Raw genomic sequence first — 20,949 nt, 5'->3', positions numbered from 1 at the left:
GTAGTGGTAAAAACAGGTTACATTTTGTTCCTTTGTTTCCTGTGTTCCATGAAACTTTCCCCACTTCTATCCACTTCATTGGAAAATGGGTGCATTTGTCTGACGCGTGTTATAGTCAAAATAAAGATGCATTATTGCTGTTCCTTTGTTTAATTTATTTGAAAAACAGAGTGAACATAAAACTGCGAAAATAAACTTAAAGTCCAATTAAAAGTTTACTGATTCCATTAGGGCAGGGGTGGGCAAATCCGGTCCTGGAGGGCCATGGTCCTGCTGTTTTTCTTGTCAACCAACTAAATACAGTCTCTGGTTGGCTAAAGAGCATGCACGCCTGTTTTCAAGGTGAAAATTAACAGGTAACTAAGAGGTGAAAACAAAAACCGGCATTAGGGTTTGCCAACACAGTCAAAGACCTTTTCTGCTCACGTCTTCCGCCCGGCCCGCGTCACCGCACCATCTTAAATAAATGTTATTCCCGCTCCTGTAGTGGGAGCGACTAATGAAATAATAAATGTACACCAAACAATAAACAATAAAAGCAAGATAAACTCCATTACAATTTCAACTTAAATGTAGAATAGAATAAATAAATGTCATAATACTAATAGGGGTTATTTTTCATAAATCAGTATAAATGATTTATGAAAAATAAAATCTCATGGTAACGCGCCGTCAATATGGCTGTCGTTCTCTGAGCTCTATCTTAAATTGAACTTTTTTGTTAATTTATTCACACTATTTTATGCAAAAACACTATAATTTTGAACGTGATGATCACCTACGATAGGGAGACTTTGATCAACATCACATCTACAATCGATACGCATTTTATAGCCAAAAATTGTTCAACGGATTCAGCGGACTTCCATTTGTTTAGATTTAAATTGTTTAGCCTACCTGCTACACCTTGTAAACGGAGACGGAGAAGGAAGCGAGGCAAAAGAGCTGGAGCACTGGTCAGGCAGAGACAACAGAAACAACAAGAAAATCGTCGCCCTCTTCGAAGTATCCTTCTAACGAATAATGTTCATCGTAATGAACATCATAATGTTAAGACTAATATGACTATGCATATAGCTAGTAGTGACATTTTTCCCATTAGTGTAATTTCACGCCCTCGTAGCTCATTTCGGTCTAGAGTCAAACGGAATATATTTCGTAGCAATTTAGTTCCAATTCAACTGACTCCCTCCTCCGATATGATTACTGTGAGCCCAGTTACGCTGAAGTTAGATTTTATCAATATCAGATCGCTTTCACCTAAGGCGTTGCTTGTTAGTGACCTGATCAGTGATCTTAGCCTTGACATGATGGGTTTGTGTGAAACTTGGTTAAAGCCAGACGTTTTTCTCCCTTTAAATGAAGCTTCACCCCCTAACTATTCCTTTTCCTGTGCTGCTAGGGCAGCAAAGAAAGGTGGGGTGTAGCTCTAATCTATAATACTAAATTTACTCCTAACACCCTTAGTTTACCTAATTTTGACTTTTTGAGTTGCTCTCTGTGAAGCAATATGGTACTGCCTCAACTTTTCTCATAGCAGTGCTCTATCGTCCCCCGGGGCCCTATAGTCAATTTCTAGATGAGTTTTCTGAATTTATCTCTGTTATTCTTACTAGAGTGGATAAAATCCTGATCTTGGGGGACTTTAATATTCACATCAATAACAATTCTGATTCACTTAATAAAGCTTTTACAACTATCATAGACACTTTTGGCTTTAACCAATACGTCCACGAACCAACTCATGTCAGTGGCAACACTTTAGATCTTATTCTAGCTCGCGGACTAGATATCTCTCATGTTGTCGTCTCTCCTTACTCCGCTGCCCTCTCAGACCATTTTCTTATTACTTTCCAAGTAACTCTTCCGTTGACGCCAATTTTCTCTACCGCGGTTCGTAGCTGCCGTCGCGTTAATGCTTTGGAACGTGCTGTATATAACCAACTCTCACCATATCTTCTGCAGCACAATCTCCTGGATCAAAATCAATCCGGATTCAAAGCCGGCCACTCCACCGAGACGGCCCTCCTTGCTGTCACGGAGGAGCTCCACTTGGCCAGAGCGAAGTCTCTCAGCTCTGTCCTCATACTCCTAGACCTCTCCGCAGCATTCGACACGGTCAACCACCAGATCCTCCTCTCATCCCTTGCTGGGCTGGGCTTCGCGGGTTCTGCACTCGCATGGTTCAAGTCCTATCTGTCTGACCGCTCCTACCAGGTCTCTTGGAGGGAATCGGTCTCCTCCACCCGCACTCTACACACAGGTGTCCCACAAGGGTCAGTACTTGGTCCACTCCTCTTCTCCCTCTACACCAGATCACTTGGCCAGGTTATCTCCACCCATGGCCTCTCTTACCACTGCTACGCTGATGACACACAGCTGTTCTTCTCCTTCCCCCCCTCTGACTCCCAGGTTCAACCTCGCATCGCAGCCTGCCTAGCTGACATTGCCTCCTGGATGTCTGCTAACCATCTCAAACTTAACCCGGAAAAAACAGAGCTCCTGTTTTTTCCTGCTAAGAACTCCCCAGCGATCGACACTACAATCACCATCGAGGGATCTGCGGTGTTTCCCACCTCAGCAGCCAAAAACCTTGGCGTAACCCTCGACAACCAGCTGACATACTCCGGGCACATCGCAGCAGTCACACGATCCTGCAGATTCGCCCTATACAACATCAGGAGAATCCGCCCTTTCCTCACGCAACAGGCAACCCAGCTCCTAGTCCAAGCGCTTGTCATCTCCCGCCTGGACTACTGCAACGTTCTACTGGCTGGCTTGCCGGCCTGCGCCATCAGGCCGCTCCAGCTCGTGCAGAACGCCGCTGCACGCCTGGTATTCAACCTCCCTAAGCACTCTCATGTCACTCCACTGCTTACTGCACTCCACTGGCTTCCGGTAGCAGCCCGCATCCAGTTCAAGACACTGGTGCTGGCCTACCAGGCCACAAGAGGCTCTGCCCCATCATACCTTCAGTCTCTTATAACGCCTTACACCCCAACTAGGACCCTCCGCTCCACGTCCTCCGGACAACTGACGGTCCCCTCACTCCGGGAACCCGGCAGCCGCTCCTCCCGACCACGCCTCTTCTCTGCCATTGCCCCGAGGTGGTGGAACGACCTCCCCCATGCAGTCAAGACTGCGGAGTCTCTTACCATCTTCCGCAGGAAACTGAAAACCCACCTCTTTAGAACACACCTGTCCCCCAATGCCTAACCTCCCTTCCCTAGGAAAAAAAAACAAAAAAAACCCTTTGTCTTGTATTTCTGTTTGTAAAAGTATTCCAGGGGCGCAATGCGAAAGGGCAATTTGACGCTCAGTCTTATTATGATCTCTGTTGAAGGTATTAGAAATCCGACTGATGCACCAATTGTAAGTCGCTTTGGTAAAAAGCGTCTGCCAAATAACTAAATTGTAAATTGCTTCCACCACTGCTGCGCTCGCTGATCTGCTTCCTACTGCTCTCAGCTCTTTCAATGATCAGCAGAGATCTTTGAACGACTTGACGGACAGCATAAATTCTACCCTTCGTAATGTACTAGACACGGTAGCACCATTAACTATAAAAAATAGACGTAAACACTTAACACCTTGGTTTAAAGAAACCCGCGCGCTGAAGCAGGTTTGTAGGAAACTAGAACGAAACTGGCGGGCAACCAAACTAGAGGTTTTTCGCCTTGCATGGCAGGACAGCCTGATAGATTATAAACGTGCTCTCTACGCAGCCAGATCCGCGTATTACTCGAAAATAAGTAATGTTAACAAAAATAACCCCAGGTTCCTTTTTTTTATACAATATCTAAACTTACCCAGAATCATTCCCCTCAGTCTAGCCCTTTTACTGCAAACGATTTTGTTGAATTTTTCTCGCAAAAAATAGACTTAATTCGTCGTAATATTCAAATTAATTTATCAGATCAGACTGCCTGCACGCTCTCTGTTACTGCGCCTAAGATTAGTCAGGATGTGCAGCCTTTAACTCAATTTAACCCTAAACTCTAGACGCGCTGTCCAAATTGGTGCACTCTGCTAAACCAGCCTCTTGCCTCCTTGATCCCCTACCTGCTAAACTTTATATGGAGCTTTTCTCGGTTCTTGGCCCAACAATCCTAAACACTCTAAATATGTCACTTAAATCTGGCATTGTACCCTCCTCTTTTAAAACAGCCGTGATCAGGCCTTTACTTAAAAAACCAAATCTTGACCTTGAAGCCTTAAATAATTATAGGCCGATCTCTAATCTCCCGTTTCTTTCTAAAATACTTGAAAAAATTGTAGCTGCTCAGCTGATAGCCCATATGTCCTCTAACAGTCTGTTTGAAATATTTCAATCAGGCTTCAGGTGTTTTCACTCTACTGAAACCGCCCTTACTAGAGTAACTAATGATCTTTTATTAGCCATGGATGCTGGTGCTACCTCTGTTCTTATTCTGCTTGATCTGAGTGCAGCATTTGACACGGTTGATCACACTATATTGTTAAAGCGCTTGGAAAACCAAATTGGCATTCGTGGCCTGGCGCTCTCTTGGTTTAAATCTTATCTCTCTGAGAGAAAGCAGTGTGTCCAGTATAATAATGTGACCTCTGAATACCACAAGCTTAACTATGGTGTTCCTCAGTGATCAGTCCTTGGCCCTCTTCTACTCTCTATTTACATGCTCCCTTTGGGTGACATTATTCGTAGTTACAACATTAACTTCCATTGTTATGCTGATGATACTCGGATTTTCTTACCTATCCAGCATAATAACTGCTCTGAATTGGCTAACCTTGAGGCATGTCTTTGTGCTATTAAGGGTTGGATGTCTTCAAATTTCCTGATGCTTAACGCAGGCAAGACTGAAATGCTGGTCATTGGTCCCCCTACGCATAAGCATCTTTTTAGTGATCTAACTCTAAATTTTGACAACTGCATCATCTCTCTAAACTCTTCAGCTAAGAACCTTGGTGTGATTTTTGACTCTAGTCTCTCGCTAGTCACTCATATCAAGAACACAACCAAAACTGCCTTTTATCACCTCCGTAACATTGCTAAAATTAGGCCCTTTCTAAGTATGGCTGATGCAGAAACCATTGTTCACGCATTCGTCACGTCTCGCCTCGATTACTGCAATGTTCTTTACTCTGGCCTGCCTGCCTCTAGTACCAATAGTCTTCAGCTGGTCCAGAATGCTGCTGCTAGAATTCTGACCCGAACAAAGAAGTTTGATCACATTAGCCCTGTCCTGGCTTCCCTTCACTGGCTCCCAATTCATGCAAGGGCAGATTTTAAGGTCCTCTTATTAACATATAAAATTTTACATGGGCTTGCGCCCTCCTACCTGTCTGGCTTAATTACACCCTATAACCCACTTGCACCCTGCGCTCTCAAGATTCTGGATTATTAGTCATTCCAAGAGTTAAAAAGAAGTCCGCTGGCAACCGAGCCTTTTCCTACCGCTCTCCCTTCCTTTGGAATGGTTTACCTAAAGAAGTTAGAGAGGCAAACTCTCTCAATTCCTTTAAAACAAAACTAAAGACTTATCTATTTTCTCGAACTTATGCATGATATAATTTTGATTTGACTTTGTTATAGACATGTAAAGCCCTTTGAGACTATAAATAGTGATATTGGGCTCTAAATAAATATTATTATTATTATTATTATTATTATTATTATTATAAAGTAATGGCTCCTACAGTCATCTTGGTCAATGTAAAAGACCAAGTAGACTATTTAATTCTTTTCAATGGACAAAATAGATGTAGGCTAGCCTATCGCCTTCTTTTCATGTGGGTTTTTAGCGACGATAACAGTAATAGTTCTATTATTTTAATGTTTATGAACTGTCCCTTAACCGTCCCTGTTATTTTAAACAGAAAATGTATAGTGCTGCTAATTTTATTTGTGGTTTTCAATATAAAACTTGGTGAAATGATTTCAGTTTGTGTATCAGTGCTTTCTGAACATTTTCAGCACATTTTAACAATACTGCGATAATACTGATAACTAGGGCTGAACGATTAAATGATTTCAAATCGAAATCGCGATTTGAGACAATGCGATTAGCAAATTGCAAAGGCTGCGAGTTAGGACATACATTAGCCCCTTTGACCTGGGGTTTAAACTGTCCTGTCAATGGTTTTACAAATTCATACCGTCCACTGTGTGTGACAGTCATGCTCACCAATCAGAAGTGCCGTGCTCCTTGCGAACCACTCATGCTCACCACTCAGAAGTGACCCCTGGTCTGAGTTGATTCTGCAGTTTAAATGCTCGCGAAACACCATGGATTGTCTGAGGCCTGTGTGCTATAGCGAAAGGAACTGCTTACCATGGATGGCGATTATTTTAATAATTACTGAAAAAGTAATCCCTTAATGTGTTTCACATTGCAGCTTTCTTGTAGCTTTTCGTACGAAATTCTCTTGGATTTTTGGGGAGTTTTTTCTTGCCCGCCATGAGGATTAAGTCAGGGGGTGCCGTCATATTTTGATTTGACTGTTGTGGCCTGTAAAGCCCTTTGAGACTGTAAACAGTGATATTGGGCTCTAAATAAACTTGGACTTGAACTTGAACTTGAAATTCAAATTAAAAAAGCGGAACTAAAGGTAGCCTATAGAAATCGATCTCAATTTCTGAGAATAAACATTTAAATTTAAAAAACGGGATCTTTTATCTGTATAATGCATCATCGTTGAGTAAAATGCACGATAAAAAGTTTAGCACACAGGCCTCAACTAGTTTGTAAAAAACAGTACCTCTATCACAGAATGACACTGGTAATCATTATTTACTTTATATGCGATTGGTGTTAATTATAATATAGATAGGTAATAGTCAACAGAATCACAAAGCCCCAAACACTCAACCCATAAGTTACGTTTTTATTACTGTATTGAAGTTTTAATATGCACTCTAAATCCATATCATAGCAACATATCACAAAACATCTCTTCTTTATCACTGTGTAATATAGAGTACTCCAAAATGGATATCCTCATTTCACCACCTCCACCCACCACTCTGCAGTCAGACGCCCCACTGTTATATTTAACTGATACTTAATTCCCCCCCCCTCGCGTTTAGAAGCCCTTTTCTGCAATTCCACAACATTTGGTGAAATGGAATTAAGAGAACGGAATTTACAATTACTGAAATAGGTTGTTCATGGTAAATGTTGTGTGCGCTAACTTTATTCAGTATCCTAATTAGGTATCCTAGTGGAAATTCCAGTTGAAAATCCAGTAGCTAGTCTATTGGGATGAACTAGTCTCAAATGGTCTGTATTGGTTCCAATTGGGTTTTCAGATTCTAATGGTTTGCCCAGTTAAGAATACCAGTTGAAACCATTTAAAACCCATTTAGACCAACAGAGTCATGGGCAGTGGCTGCTTCACCAGTTCCACCCAGTTGAAACCAATAGGATGTAACTGGTGTTGTCTGCCATTTATTTCAACTGGAAACAATTGGTCTCAACTGGTCTAACGAACCAAATACCTGCACTTGGTGAGACAGTGCTGTGAATTGAGAGTGCACTCAAAAATAATGAAATATAATGAAATGAATTATTTGATTCACCAATTAACAATGTACAAAGTGCACTGAAGAGAATACATTGTTTTTTGAAAATGTCAAGTCATTTGTAAAATGTTTTAACGGTTAGTGTTTCTTTTAAAATAAGTGTTTTTAAATTGAACATGAATTCATATTCAATTAAAAAAAAAAACCCTAATTTTTAAAGTTGTATATTGCTTAAAGAAAATTTTCTGCCTTCCTATTGGTCAATTTTTATTCATTATATTTTGCTATAAACTGACCAAAGAAGTGCACACACTGTTTATTTGGACATGATCACTACTTACTGAAACAATTATATAACATCAGAGCAAGCATTTTGATTACACGATCAGCTTGTCCTCCGTCTTGACTGAAGAGATACCTGGGAAGGGGGCGTGGCTTCTAGATCTTCTTGAGTAATCTGATTGGTGTATTCAAAAATCCTTGCTGTAACGTCGCACGAAGGCAAGCAATCAAAACCCGCGAATTTCGCCTCGGTTAAAACGCAGCTTTACAGTTACAGCCTACAGGTAGCCTTAGTTCACAGTAAAAAAAAAAGTTTGCTCTGGTAAGGTACTTGGAAGATAATTATCTGGCTGTTGTTCCCATTTCTCGTATAAAAAAAAATCGATTTCGACAAAACTACCAAGTACTGGGTGTTTGGACGACGGAGCCTTACCAAGGCCAGGTTTTGCTACTGCTAAGCAAGCTACTCATTAGGTGTTTAACATATCTTACTAATCTTACTTTAGCTTTTACATATGACAAAAACAAGTACTCACTTCGTGGGGCATGTATGCCTGTAGAGTATATTGATAGTTATAACTGTACTGTTCTCGCTACGTGTTTTATACAACTTGTATGAAAACGTAGATTAAACAGCCAGCCAAACTCGGTTTTCACGAGCCAGGAAGTGAGCGCCTTGCTCCTTTATTAACGTTCTTCAGGTGCGGCAGGTGAAAGTTTACAAGTTGAACAGCCACTGCATGAATTGTAACCAATCATTATTGGCAACATACAAACTTGTTTCACCAACTTAAATCAGAGGGCAGAACAATAACTATATTTAAAGACAGATGACAACGTTACTGGATCAGTTCCTGTGTGTCCCCGAGACTGTATATTCAATGTTTAGGCCTATTAAGTAGCCTAGAATTCGACACTGCCGTTTAAATGTTTAGACATTTCCATCCTCCAACGTACTATATAGCGTATTAAATCAATCAAACAAAACATTTCCTGAGGCACTGCATTGCCACTATATTTTCTTTATGTTTACATTTTGTAGTTATATTTTAATCCTTTCTATGTAGCCTGGTACTGCACTCTGAATCTCGTACATTTACGATGACAATAAAGGGGGGGGGGGGGGGGGGGGAATGTGCTCATACTCGCCATAAACACGTATCAGAATTTCTAACTGCAGCGGGGTAAAGTAAAACGAATTTTGTTTTGGCCGGTTGCCATGGTGAATCGTAGTATCGGTGCTCCATTGATGATGGCTTTTTATAATTGTCATGCACGCGCCTAACTCAGAGTTAACATTCTCAGAGTTGATCAAACCAACTCAGATCAGCTTTTCTGGAACCCAAAACTCAGAGTTTCCCATCTAAGGGTTCATCAACTCAGAGTTCAGGATTAAACTCAGAGTTTGTTAAACCCGCTTTCTAAAATACCCCCCTGGTGTAGATATGTGAATGTATATGGTTTTTTGTTAACAACACACATAAACACAATCGTAAGTTCCCGGGTAATGGAGCTGCGTTTCTAATCAACGTCCTTTCCACAGCGTATTCAATATGTCCAGCACAAAAGAAATGGTAATTAGTAGGTGTAGCGTAGCACTCAGCTGCAGCAGGGAAATTTGTACATGAAGGCTGTCAAAGCCCAAGGTGGCATATAATTGTTTATAAATAAAATTTAATAATTTATCATGTTGTTGCTTTCTGTTTTTTTTTTTTTTTTTTTTTTTTACCAATAAATAACCACAATGATAGACTGCTGTTCATATACATGAAGAAAACCTGGTAGTAGTTTGTATCATCAAAGTAATAGGGAATACATGAGAATCCGTTAATTTCACCCTTAAAAATGCCTTACTTGTGACCTACACTTCTTTGTATAAGATTTAAGTACTCTTTAAGTAGAACACAACCCTTTACTTAATCAAAATTAAGGGCTAATGTAATGATGTTTTAAGGATTTAAGTACCTTAAAACAGTCTTAAGTCACCCCTTAATTAACAATTTAAGCAATCTTTAAGTAGAACTCAACCCCTTAATTAAACAGAATTCTTCATTTATTCCATAGCAGCACAGAAAAATACACATCACTCCTCTCATCTCGCTCTGTTCTCTCCCTTCTCTTAAGTTTCATTTTTCTACACATCACTGTCTTAGCTAAGACTGCATTTCATCCATTCACTTCTACTGCCACCTAGTGCTTAACAAATACAACAGCATGAATAATAATGCAAAAAAAGTCTACAAAATCCTGGAGGGGACACCTAAAAGCACAGTTATGGAGGGTGTAGCACACTCTCCCCTGCACAACTAAATGTTATCACAACATTTCCAGTCTCACTTCACTCTGTGTTAACAGTTTGATTGCATACAGGTTAGAAGAGTCCAGTGTTCAAGATACACATCTGATGACAGATTTCACATAACACACATCTCTTCTTATATGTCGTGTCTAACAGTGTGTGTCATTGTGCACTACGACAACCAACTATTTACTCCACCATGTCCACGGGAAGCTTATCTTTACTGGCATAGGTGTGGCCTTTGACCTGTAGTACAATCACATAGAGTCTCACACCTTCACTAATTCCATTGACTCAAAAGTCCAACCTCTTCTCTATTTAGTTATATGAGTCCATTCACGGTCCTTTTCTTTTTTATAGACATGTTGTCACACAACCACTATTTCTGTGTCAGCAGTCCCTCAATGTGTGATTCTAAATGCATGAACGGACTTTCTCTTTTCTTGTAGGCCTATATCGACTTAAAGTAGTCAATCTCAGTTGCATATATAGTTCTTCTTCTTCTTCTTCTTCTTCTTCTTCTTCATTACTGCAGTAGGTAGCAGCAGAAGGTTATTTATGGTTAATAATACCTAGTTAAAAATTTAGTTGGACAGATACACTTTCAGTGTAATTAGACATTTTAGACAATATGACAATTCGATTTCTGTCTTTTATTTAACACTGGAGCACTATATGATTTACTTAACACTTTTCATAATTTAAGTTGTGTCTTAAAATAGAAATGCAGATAACAGTTTAGCTTTCCAAAGTTCTGTGAGCATAGACTTCTGCTGAGTCTTGTCAGTGCGACCATGGGCCTGCTATGAATCAATCTTTTTTTTTTTCTAATGTCCTTTAAAAAATCTGCTTTGTTATGGGTGCTTGGTTTCTAAATGCTTGGGGACCTTTAAGGGCTTTATAGCTTTGTTGGTGAGTGTATATACCTACACTGTAAACGATGTAACTTGTGTCTTTTAGCTGGGCAGGCAACAGAAACTGTTTTAGTGAATGTTATACTGTAGTTGATTTGAACTTTAAAACCCTATATTGTATTTCCTCTCATTTTCCACCAGAGAGCAAACTAAAACCTAACAAAAAACCTAATAGTTTAATGCATGGAAACAGTATAATTCCTGTTCTTTAAGTGTGATTTTATTTTTTGTTGTAAAATATTTAACTCCATTTTCCATGCCAAGAAACACAGCATTGAAAAGATGTAAAATTAAACCAGTACTTTTCATCTCTGAAATTCTAGTGATTAATATTACAGCTGATGTCACATTTCTGGGTTTTAAATATCCCATGTGGAACATCATCTGTACATATTACCGCATCCACTGCACCATATGATGCACCAAGACTTCAGCCAAAAGCAACACTGGCTTTGGAGGAAGGGAAACAACCTGGCACCAGAATTTAACACGTTCAAATCTGTAAGCAAGAAGTAACCTTGTATTGGAGGGTGGTTTGGTTATGCTCGCTTCCAACGAACGTATTAAAAAGAGAGTATCAATTCTCAGGAATATCAGGTTCTAAAACTGTATTAGTCACTCTGAATGAATACATCATGAGCAAATGTGTAAATGAACAAATGTGAAAAAAGAATTACCTCACATAACACACGGTTTCATAACCATACCTTAACACGGTTAACACGGTCTTTGTTTGGCACAGACCAAAGTTGCCAGGTCCATTTCTGCACAGTATCCTCATTCAGACCAATTAGCTGAACCAAACCAGCCAGTTCTGGCCTAAATCTGTCACTCAGAGGGCATGAATAAAATAGTCGGTACACGCTGAGGTGGGAGACAATGGTCTTGCTCACCTCTTGGTGTCATTAAAAAAAAAAAAAAAAAATTATTTGGTAATAAATCATTAAAACACAGTCCTCTTTTTTTCTGTTTCTCTTTCTCTGACAAACAGATGACAGACAACAAAGCCATGGCAGTCTGATTTAAATATTTATTGTTATGTTTCTCTCAGTTCGATTCATAGAAAAAAAAAACATTTGAGACAGTAGAATGAAATGTTATGATTCTGTTTTAGGCATTAAAATATCCTGACAAAGGAGAAATGTTAATAGTGGTTTACTGGTCAGCAGATGGGACTTTTTCAGGGAGTTACTGCCTGTTCCTAACTGATCCCTGCCCTTCTGTGTCATTCATACTGAGAATTACACAGTTACTTCATCCACAAGCTCCATCAGAGCATATAAGCTTATGATGTCATTTCACACTGAAGTGAAGTGGCTAACTGTAGAACGCAAGCAAAGTCGTTTGTGTTCCAAACCAAAACATTCAGCGGAAAAAATAAAAACAAATTTTAAAAAAACATGACGGTCACTGAAGTCAGATTCTCGTTTCAAGACGATGGACAAACTTGAGCTGTACAAACAGTCGCCCTGGCATATAAAAATAGAAAAATCTCTGCAGGCTGGTTTTCTCAGTTGAAAAACAAGATGACAAAAATCTCAACAGACCATGTGTCCACATTCTTCTCAATGAAACATTTCCATTAAAAGTTGCTCTTTCATGGGTTAAATCTACATTAAAATCACACAGAATTAGTTCAGATGTACACTCTGTAATAAAAAGTCTTTAAACATCAACCCTGACTACTTACAGAAATTCCTTCATTAATATAACTCTTAAACCCTTAAACCGAAGAGCTACAAGGTTCATCGATTTTGGCTGTCTCAGCATTTTACTGATTAACTCACCCATTCACGTCACTAACTCAGCCTGTAGACGGCAAACCAATCCAGCAGTCATGTTCACATGACTCCTCAAGTCACTCAGTTGTGCTTTTAGGGTACAGGATGTAATCTCCTAATGAATTTTGAATGGAATCAATGAGTGTAACAGATTTTCAACCAATTCAACAGTTCAGTTAATCAATAAGATGCTGAGAAAATGTTAAATAAAACAAAAAGAAAAAAATCAAAACGTACCCTTCTGACCATCATGGCCAGGGTGGAGTGGTCACATATTCTATCCAGGTAAACATATATAAGGTCATGGCCTCCACTAACATACCGACTGCAATGTTACGACATTCTTAATGTGTGCCTCAAAACCTGAACCTGTGCTCTACGTACCATAAAGCAAGAGAAACATGCCATTTCACAGGTTTCATTTCCTAGCGTAGTGTTTTCTGGGTGTGCATAGAGGAGTAGAGCCTACAAGGGGCTGCAGTCTACAAGACTAAAGGTCAACCACAGGGTCTTTTCAGTGGGGGGTTGGTGAGGTCATACTGGACTGTTCCACTGTAAGGTTCAGAGGGACGTTTAATCATCGTAATCGGCGTCCCCTGGCATGCGTGTAATCCGACGCCCCCCTCTCTTCCCGGCCGGACCCTTAGGTTTGGCAAAGGCTTGTTTATGGGCATGTTGTTTGGGATGGACTTCCTCATAAAGGTACTCACTAGTTAGATCGTCACCGTTGTCGATTTCCAGCTGAAAAAGGTGAAGAGGAAACAAAAGGTGAAGTGAAAGCTGATTTCACTTCAAACATTGGCTGTATTTATAACTTTGGGTTCGTTCATTGGTACTCATAGTCTGCTAAAAACCCAGGATACAGCCTCTATGGTCTGTCAGTGTATCACATACACCAGAGCTGCTGAAACTCCATAAGCTCATCACCAAAAAGGCCATTTAGCATGAGATAAAACTTTATTCATCTCACAGGACATTGCTGTCCCACAGTTGCTGAGTTGCTCTTAAGGGGGAAAAAGGTTCTCCTCTGAGTGAGATTTGAACCAGCAAGTTAATGGTGACTACATTTATTATTACAGTCCACCACCCTTCCAACTGAGCTACTGAAGACCTCAGAAAATTAGGGTGTGTGTGTATTTTCAATTTACAGGCAAGTTGCATTTACTTTTTTATTATTACTATTATTATTATTATTATAATTGACCTTTTTTGCAATTTGAATGCGTAGATTCTTTTCCACCGTGTCTATCAGTGGGCTCTTGCAGCTGGAATAGAGCATTCTCTCCCGAATACTGCACTTATACCCCGGCATCGAGTAGATGAAGACTGTAAATAAACAAGTCAGGAGACAAATGATTATAGCGATCTACATAACATAAAAAATGTGGAAAAAAATACAGTGCAGAAACATGAATATGGCTGTGTGCATACGTGTGTGTGTGTGTATGTGTATCTGTGTGAGTGAGAGATTTAAGAGCTCTCCAAAAGTAATGACAGTGTACAATATATGTGAAATATGAATTACGTTGTTTGCATATGCTCTTGTGTTTACCTGGGGACTCTAAGTAATCCCCTTCATGGGTATGTTTGTACAGAAAAAAGTGATATCGGGCAGCGTCTCTTGGGATCCTTTTGGGCAGATCCCTCAGCTCTGTGGGGGCAGTGCTGGACAACTTGATAGACTCGTTTGGAAAGTCAATTTCCTGGAGGTGTAAAGAAGGGCAAACAGCTAAAAAGTGTGACAAACAAATTACAGCATTCGTTTCAGATATGAGCTTTGAAATGAGCTCTGACAGTTTACTACTGTGGTTAAGTGAAGTCCTGTCAAGAGTTAACCTGGAGAAGAGGTGAGTGAAATCTTTTCTACTTTTGTTCACAGCAATGAATTCGTGCAAGTAGTGAATGTGGACTGAACACAGAATATCCAGTGTTTTTTTTTAGTTGTCTTTGTGAAAATAGAACAAACTTCTTTAAAAGAGAATACAAAGACACAAACCAGCATACCTAGAGCAGGAACTTAAACACACACACACACACACACACACACGCTGGTGGTTCTGCAGCACTGAAGATGCTAATTAAAGACCCACTATGGGGGATTTGACAATGTCTAATTTTAAGCAAAAAGTGAAAAGAACATTATGCAAAAACACAGTCAAATAATAACAAACTACAAACTGTCTGCTGTGTCAAAGAGGCCCAAATACTGGAGACTATTCATCTTAAATTTAAACAATAAAACTTCCACACACCGCTTTAAAAACAGCCTTGAATAAAAGTTGTGACTAATGCTACAGACAGATATCCAACAGAACAAAAATAAAATGAGAGTAAAATCTGAAACAGAAGTGCAGTGTCTTCTGACAGTGGGAAAAGCATGAATTACCAGCTGCACATAGTTCAGCCTCTTGTCGCGGAACTGTTCCAGAGCGTGCATTGCCTCTCTTTGTATAGGGAAGGCCACACCCTGTAACGTCTGCTGCTTGGTGTCCACGCTGATATCGGTTTGCATCTGGAGAGAACAAACAAAGACACACACACACACACACACACACACACACACACAAAGGCATAGTAAACACAATGATACCAGTGAGGAGGTGGTTTACCATGATGTTCATTCATTTTCATTTGCATGTATTTGCATATCAGTCTGGATATCAGCACACAGAAATGGCTTATTATTGGACAGGTATCAGTGTTTAGAGCCCTGCCAATCCAGAACCACCAAACAAGTCCCATTCAACAGAGCATGTACGAGATGAGCAATGCTTACTGCAATCACACTCACACATGCATACACACACAAACAATTCAAAATGTTGAAAACCTGATGTTTAACCAAATAACTTATAGTTATCCTATAAATGCTTTTTGACATGTTCTGTTTTAACGTCTGAATTTCGCATTCAGTCTTTAATCTTAAAATCTGATGTGCTGCATGTGTAATCCCTCCCATTTTAGCCACAGAATAATCCATGACATTCACACACTGGTTTAACACTTCAAAGTCAACATTTAGCATAAAGGTTACACTAACAGGCCACAGTTACAACACTGAATTTGTAAATTCATTCAGAATTTTATTCTGTGTTAAAGACACGAGGACTAAATAGTTCAGTTTCGCATTTGTATTGGTTCTGGTCAGATGGAAACAGCTGGAAACCCTGCAGATTATGGCTTTAAAACAGAGATACGTTCTAATCTGCATTCAATCTCCCCATCTCGTCCACGGTACAAACATTCTCTGCCATCCCAATGACCTTCATTCATTCTAACACACGACACACTCACTGTCTCTGTGTGCCAGAGATAGACTGAATCAAACTGCAAAATGTCATTCTCAGTAGTTCTGCCTAAAAGATTGGTTTCCACTGCCCCCCCTCCCCCACACCCATTTCCTAATAGAGACATTCCCTCAGCAAAATGAATAATATACATCTCAAAGCCTCTTTCCTCCCAACCACACGTGTAGATTAGTGTAGAATTATCTTCTTCCAACAGCTGTTGATCCACCGGGACACAGTGCAGGGACTTCTCTGAATGGCTGCCTGGAGCTGTCTATCATTTTGAAATGGCCAATGGGCAGCGATTAGTGACAGCATTTCCTTTTATGGTAAACTTTTATAGATACATCATAAACAGCATGGCATAAGGAGAGAAGCAACAATTTCTGTGCAAACTGTAGCTTTTTTTTAGGGGTTGTTGACGGTGTGTACCTTCATTTAAACAGCACTCAAGGTCTGGTATTTGATGCTCATCAATTAACATTTTTAAAAGTGGAAAAAAAGGAATGTAAATTGGTCCAGAACCCTATCTGTTGCTGTTACAAAGAACTGAGGCATTTAGAACTTATGTGTCCTGACAAAGGAAAAACTTATACAACCTACAAATGACACTGTTCAGATCTGTTCACAGAGACTTACATAGTAACAGTAACTAGTCAACCCTACCAAATATAAAACTGAGCTGCTATTTATAAATGCAATACTCTAATATTAGGCACTAATATCAAGCATGGTAACAGACATTGATCCAGAACAGAGACAGACAGAGTGGAACTGGGCCAGTGTATTGTCTGTTGACTACATTATGGAAAGAAAAAAAATCAATCTGATTCACTCAGCTACGGCTGAGCGATAGCGTATAAAAAGGAGCATCCGTTTTTTTCAGGGCTGAGTCTGCCCTGTGAATTAAGCTGTGTCTTGTGTTCGCTGCTTTACCTCGTTGAGTTTGATCTGTCTCAGTTCCTCCTCTGCTGCCGTCAACGGCAAAGGAGCAGACAGCGAGGCCAAGTGCTTTCGATACCCACTTAACGACAAATCGTCCTGGGAACAGAGAGAGAGAGTGTGTGTGTGTGTGTGTGTGTGTGTGTGTGTGTGTGAGTGTGTGTGAGAGAGAGAAAGGGAGAGAGCGAGAGAGACTTTGCACTTTTTTTGGATGTACCAAAAAAACCCCCAAAAAACTGTGGTACCCAAGGAATGGACACACAAATATGAAATGATGAGGTACAAGTTAGGAGTCACTAAATGTTTTGATGGAACTGGCTCCATCAGTTTACCTTTTCAGTTCCCCTTTTCCGATCAATAGACCATCCGTGTGCTCCACACACAGTGTAATGTTATCCTAAGAGGCTATACTTGTATACAAAGGAAACTTGTGCAGAAAAAAACTGTATATCCATCTACACATCAATATGTCTTCATAGCAGGATCTTTATGCTGACGTGTTTCAGGCACACACGGAGAAAGAAGACATATCAGCAGCTTAGCCCATCATGGCTATATGGAAAGAACATCAAAACGCTGATCTATATACTCTAATCCATTGATTCCATGCTGACATGGACTGAGACAGTAATACTCATGGTACATCAGTGAGTTCAGTTGTCTCTTTAAACACCTGACTTCCTGACACACCAATCCCACTCAGCAACACTTTCATAGCTCTGTCTGTGCTAAGACTCTGTGTGCTGGACTCAATGACAATGATGGGTCTGTTTTATGCCCTTTGAAAAGAACTCTGTGTTATATTTGGACCTGAGACTTTGAATGAGTTGCTGATAAAGTGATTATTAATTATGATATGGACCTGAGAGACACTAGACTCAGACAGAAACATTAAAACCAACCAACATTAAAACCAACCAATGTACCTTGACAGTGCCAAAGATCTCCTCTTTTATGTGTCCTCCACCAAACTCTTTTTTAAGAGTAGCACGCGTGGCTGCGTACAGCATCTTCTGCCGAACCTGAGGAATGAATGCAGTGAGTTTGCTGAAAGTACAGGTCACATGTTGATAAAAAACTACATGCCAAATGACAAGCTTCAACAACTGAGGGAGGTTTTGGAGTAAGAGCTGCTTTCTACACTTCCTGTTAGCTAGGAAAACGGTTGCTTGTTACTGAAATTAGCATTGCAAATTCTGTGTTGGTGGTGTTGGAAACTGCTATTTTTCCTAGTTTTCTCTCAACCGATAAGCAGCCCAAGCCAAATATTTTGGGGGCTATTTTGAGCTAAATATCAAATTCAGAAGTGAGAACTGACAGATGCTTTTCCTCCAATGAATGAGTGACTCATTTTCTTTTCCCTTCATACCAGCAAATCACAAAACAGTCAAGAATATTGCCTTAAACTTTGTGTGGCCTGTCATGTTTTAACTCCCTCTAGAAGTGATAACCTCTTACATATCCACTCTAGCTGAAATGTCCTTGTAAAGCTCTTCTTATACAGTGCCTGGACACAGTGACTGCGACTTCTCTCTGCGTTCTGAGGAACGAGAAGTCCTTCAACATTTCAGTTCCAGTGCCTCAAAAAATCTTCCACTATGGCCTTTCTCAAGACATCAGGGTATGAGAGGCAAACACGGCTCTTGGTTTATCTCCATTTTTAGAGCCTCTTTAATTACACGGGGGTGGGTAAGGTTGCATTAGTGGTCAGGAGACTCACCGGAGAGTTGTCTGGCGACCAAGCCAGGAACAGCCATTCGTAGCCTTGGTTGTTGGTGGAGTCGAGTCTGTACAGGAGGTAGCTGGGCATGCCATCCTCCAGCAGTGGGAGGACATAGGCGTCGTACTCCTGGTCCCATTTCTTGACCGCTCGCTTGCTCTCCCCCAGTACAAGTTCCTCTGAGGGAAAGAACAGGGACAGGCCAGGGTTAACCTCAGTGTCACTGCATAAGAGCCATATACAACTGGAATAGAAAAGACTTAAGCAAAATCTGTTTAAGAAGAATCACACAGACCATCCTCTCAACACTCAGACATGTTATGTATCTTACACTGTTTTCTTTTTAATGGCTATCACATGTACAACATATCTAATAATCTGTAGCAATGAACAAACTGTGTGTAAATTCCTGGAGAGTGCCACAAGGTAACTGCTAGAACCAACGAGATATTTTCTGAGCCATTTGTGCTTTAGTTTAGAGCTGAAATGCTGGAGTGCATCAAATGCGATACCATCATGTGGAACCCATCCGCACAGAAGCACTTCCATCTGGTTTTCTGAATATGAAGTTTACTTGTATGATCCATGTAAGATTTGTGTAAACAATTATCCTTAATGACTTTATGAAAACCATTCACGTGTTGTTGTATTAAGGCATAGTCACTTAATCCTCAGGGAATTAATGAACAAAAACGCTGAGTTTTACTCTGATAACAGTTTGGAAAATCGGCAAATAAACAGTATGTCACATACCATTTGCGATGATAATCTTTAACAGGCGGTAGTCTCCATTCCGTGCCTTGGCAAACACATTTTTCACTTCTCTGCTGGCTGCAAAAGTTTAAGACAGTGGATGAATTCGACGCAGATATTTTGGGCAAACTGCTCCAGGGACAACGTTATCATTCATGTCAAACAAAAAGAAAGTGCCGAGACCCGTCCCGAGGGGGGATGACGACCACTCAGTAACTTTGGGCTGAACTGGGTAATGAATGTGTGTGGTGAAACTACGATAGTATCGTGGAGACAAATACTGTTTTCACAGAATTCCATCTGAGAACATTGTCCTATAACAAACTCTACTAAGTCGTGAGGATTGTAGCGGACACTTTACACCTCGATAGGTCTTCATATTTGGAAAGACCGCTAAATAGTATAAGTTCATGCTGCAAAAGTATCTGTGGTTCTTTTGCCACGTTTCTCACTACAGTGACAACTGTTAAAATGTTTTATTGCGAACGTCTTGTAGATGATACTGTTGCCCATCGACATAGACGATAGAAATTGCCTAGCAACGATAATGAATAAGCAATCACGCTCCTTATCAAAGACCTTTGTAACCTGCCCCCTGTGTAAATGAGAATGGAAAACAACTGAGCAGATTACGACTAGCAGTCTGTAAAATACTAATGAATGAGGGCCGCAATCTCTGTCATTTGCATGCCCATATAAGTGCAATAAACCACGGATTCTACTTGACACAGATTCGTCTTGCTCGCTCACGCCGTACCTTCCGTAAGCTTCCAAAAATTCCCAGGTTATTCAGCCAGTGCATAGCGACGGACACAACAGGTTTTTATTAAATTAAAACCAATCTTTTCGTAAAAGGTGTGCTTAACCGCAGTCGCATGACATATGTCTATAATGTTTTTGCCGTTAATAGAACAAATCGCACGCGATTTACCTTGGATGCCGGTTTGATGGGACATGGTGCTCGTTTCTCTTGCTTCGGCCGGTTGATGCAGAAAGCAAGAACACGGAAGAAGGACACAGGACTACAGAAACTTGGAGCTGCCCCCACGGTGGCGTCATCGCGTCGTCGTTTTCGAATCATATGACTCGTGCATGGAGTTTGGGAGGTAGGGAGAGGGAGGGAGAGAGAGAGAGAGAGGGAGAGAGAGAGAGAGAGAGAGAAACAGGGAGAGAGGGACCTAGAGATGGAAAGAGTACTTACTAAACAAGGTATGAAATGACCTGTAACTGACTACTAATTGTAGGCTTAAATTTAATAAAATCGAAAATGTGAGAACATTAAGGATGAATAAATTTATGATCAGGGTTCGTCAGTATAGTGATGTTCTAATGAAAATCATTATTTATTCATGATCCTGGTTTTCGTTTTTTCCCCCATCATTCATTGCTTTTATTTGTTCTCATTTAAAGCAGTGGGGGGTTGGGGGTGGGGGATACATCTACCAGTTCCCAATGGGATACCAAAGT

At 40.4% G+C, this 20,949-nt stretch overlaps 1 protein-coding gene across 1 annotated transcript; it reads right to left on the bottom strand.

The window, feature by feature from the left end:
* Positions 1 to 13,182: 13,182 nt before the first annotated feature.
* Positions 13,183 to 20,438, bottom strand: twf1b (twinfilin actin-binding protein 1b). Its single transcript, XM_030781116.1, has 9 exons — positions 20,414 to 20,438; positions 19,483 to 19,560; positions 18,730 to 18,908; positions 17,936 to 18,031; positions 17,004 to 17,108; positions 15,167 to 15,292; positions 14,333 to 14,483; positions 13,985 to 14,106; positions 13,183 to 13,521 (listed from the first exon to the last, which is right to left on the bottom strand). The coding sequence occupies exons 1-9, from the start codon at positions 20,436 to 20,438 to the stop codon at positions 13,354 to 13,356; spliced, it is 1,050 nt and encodes a 349-aa protein (XP_030636976.1). The 3' UTR covers positions 13,183 to 13,353.
* Between the last annotated feature and the right edge of the window lie 511 nt (positions 20,439 to 20,949).

The sequence above is a fragment of the Chanos chanos genome, chromosome 1 (assembly GCF_902362185.1).
Source record: "Chanos chanos chromosome 1, fChaCha1.1, whole genome shotgun sequence".
NCBI lineage: Eukaryota > Metazoa > Chordata > Actinopteri > Gonorynchiformes > Chanidae > Chanos > Chanos chanos.
Note: the sequence above shows the minus strand (reverse complement) of the source record. Positions and strands in the feature narration are given on the sequence as shown.

Bases quoted from the DNA above. Each gene is read 5' to 3' on its own strand.
- twf1b (XM_030781116.1), bottom strand. From the start codon at position 20,438: ATGTCCCATCAAACCGGCATCCAAG. The intron at 19,561-20,413 runs GTAAATCGCGTG...AAACTTTTGCAG, and splicing joins CCATCAAACCGGCATCCAAG to CCAGCAGAGAAGTGAAAAAT. The intron at 13,522-13,984 runs GTCAATTATAAT...CACCTTTTTCAG, and splicing joins GCATTCAAATTGCAAAAAAG to CTGGAAATCGACAACGGTGA.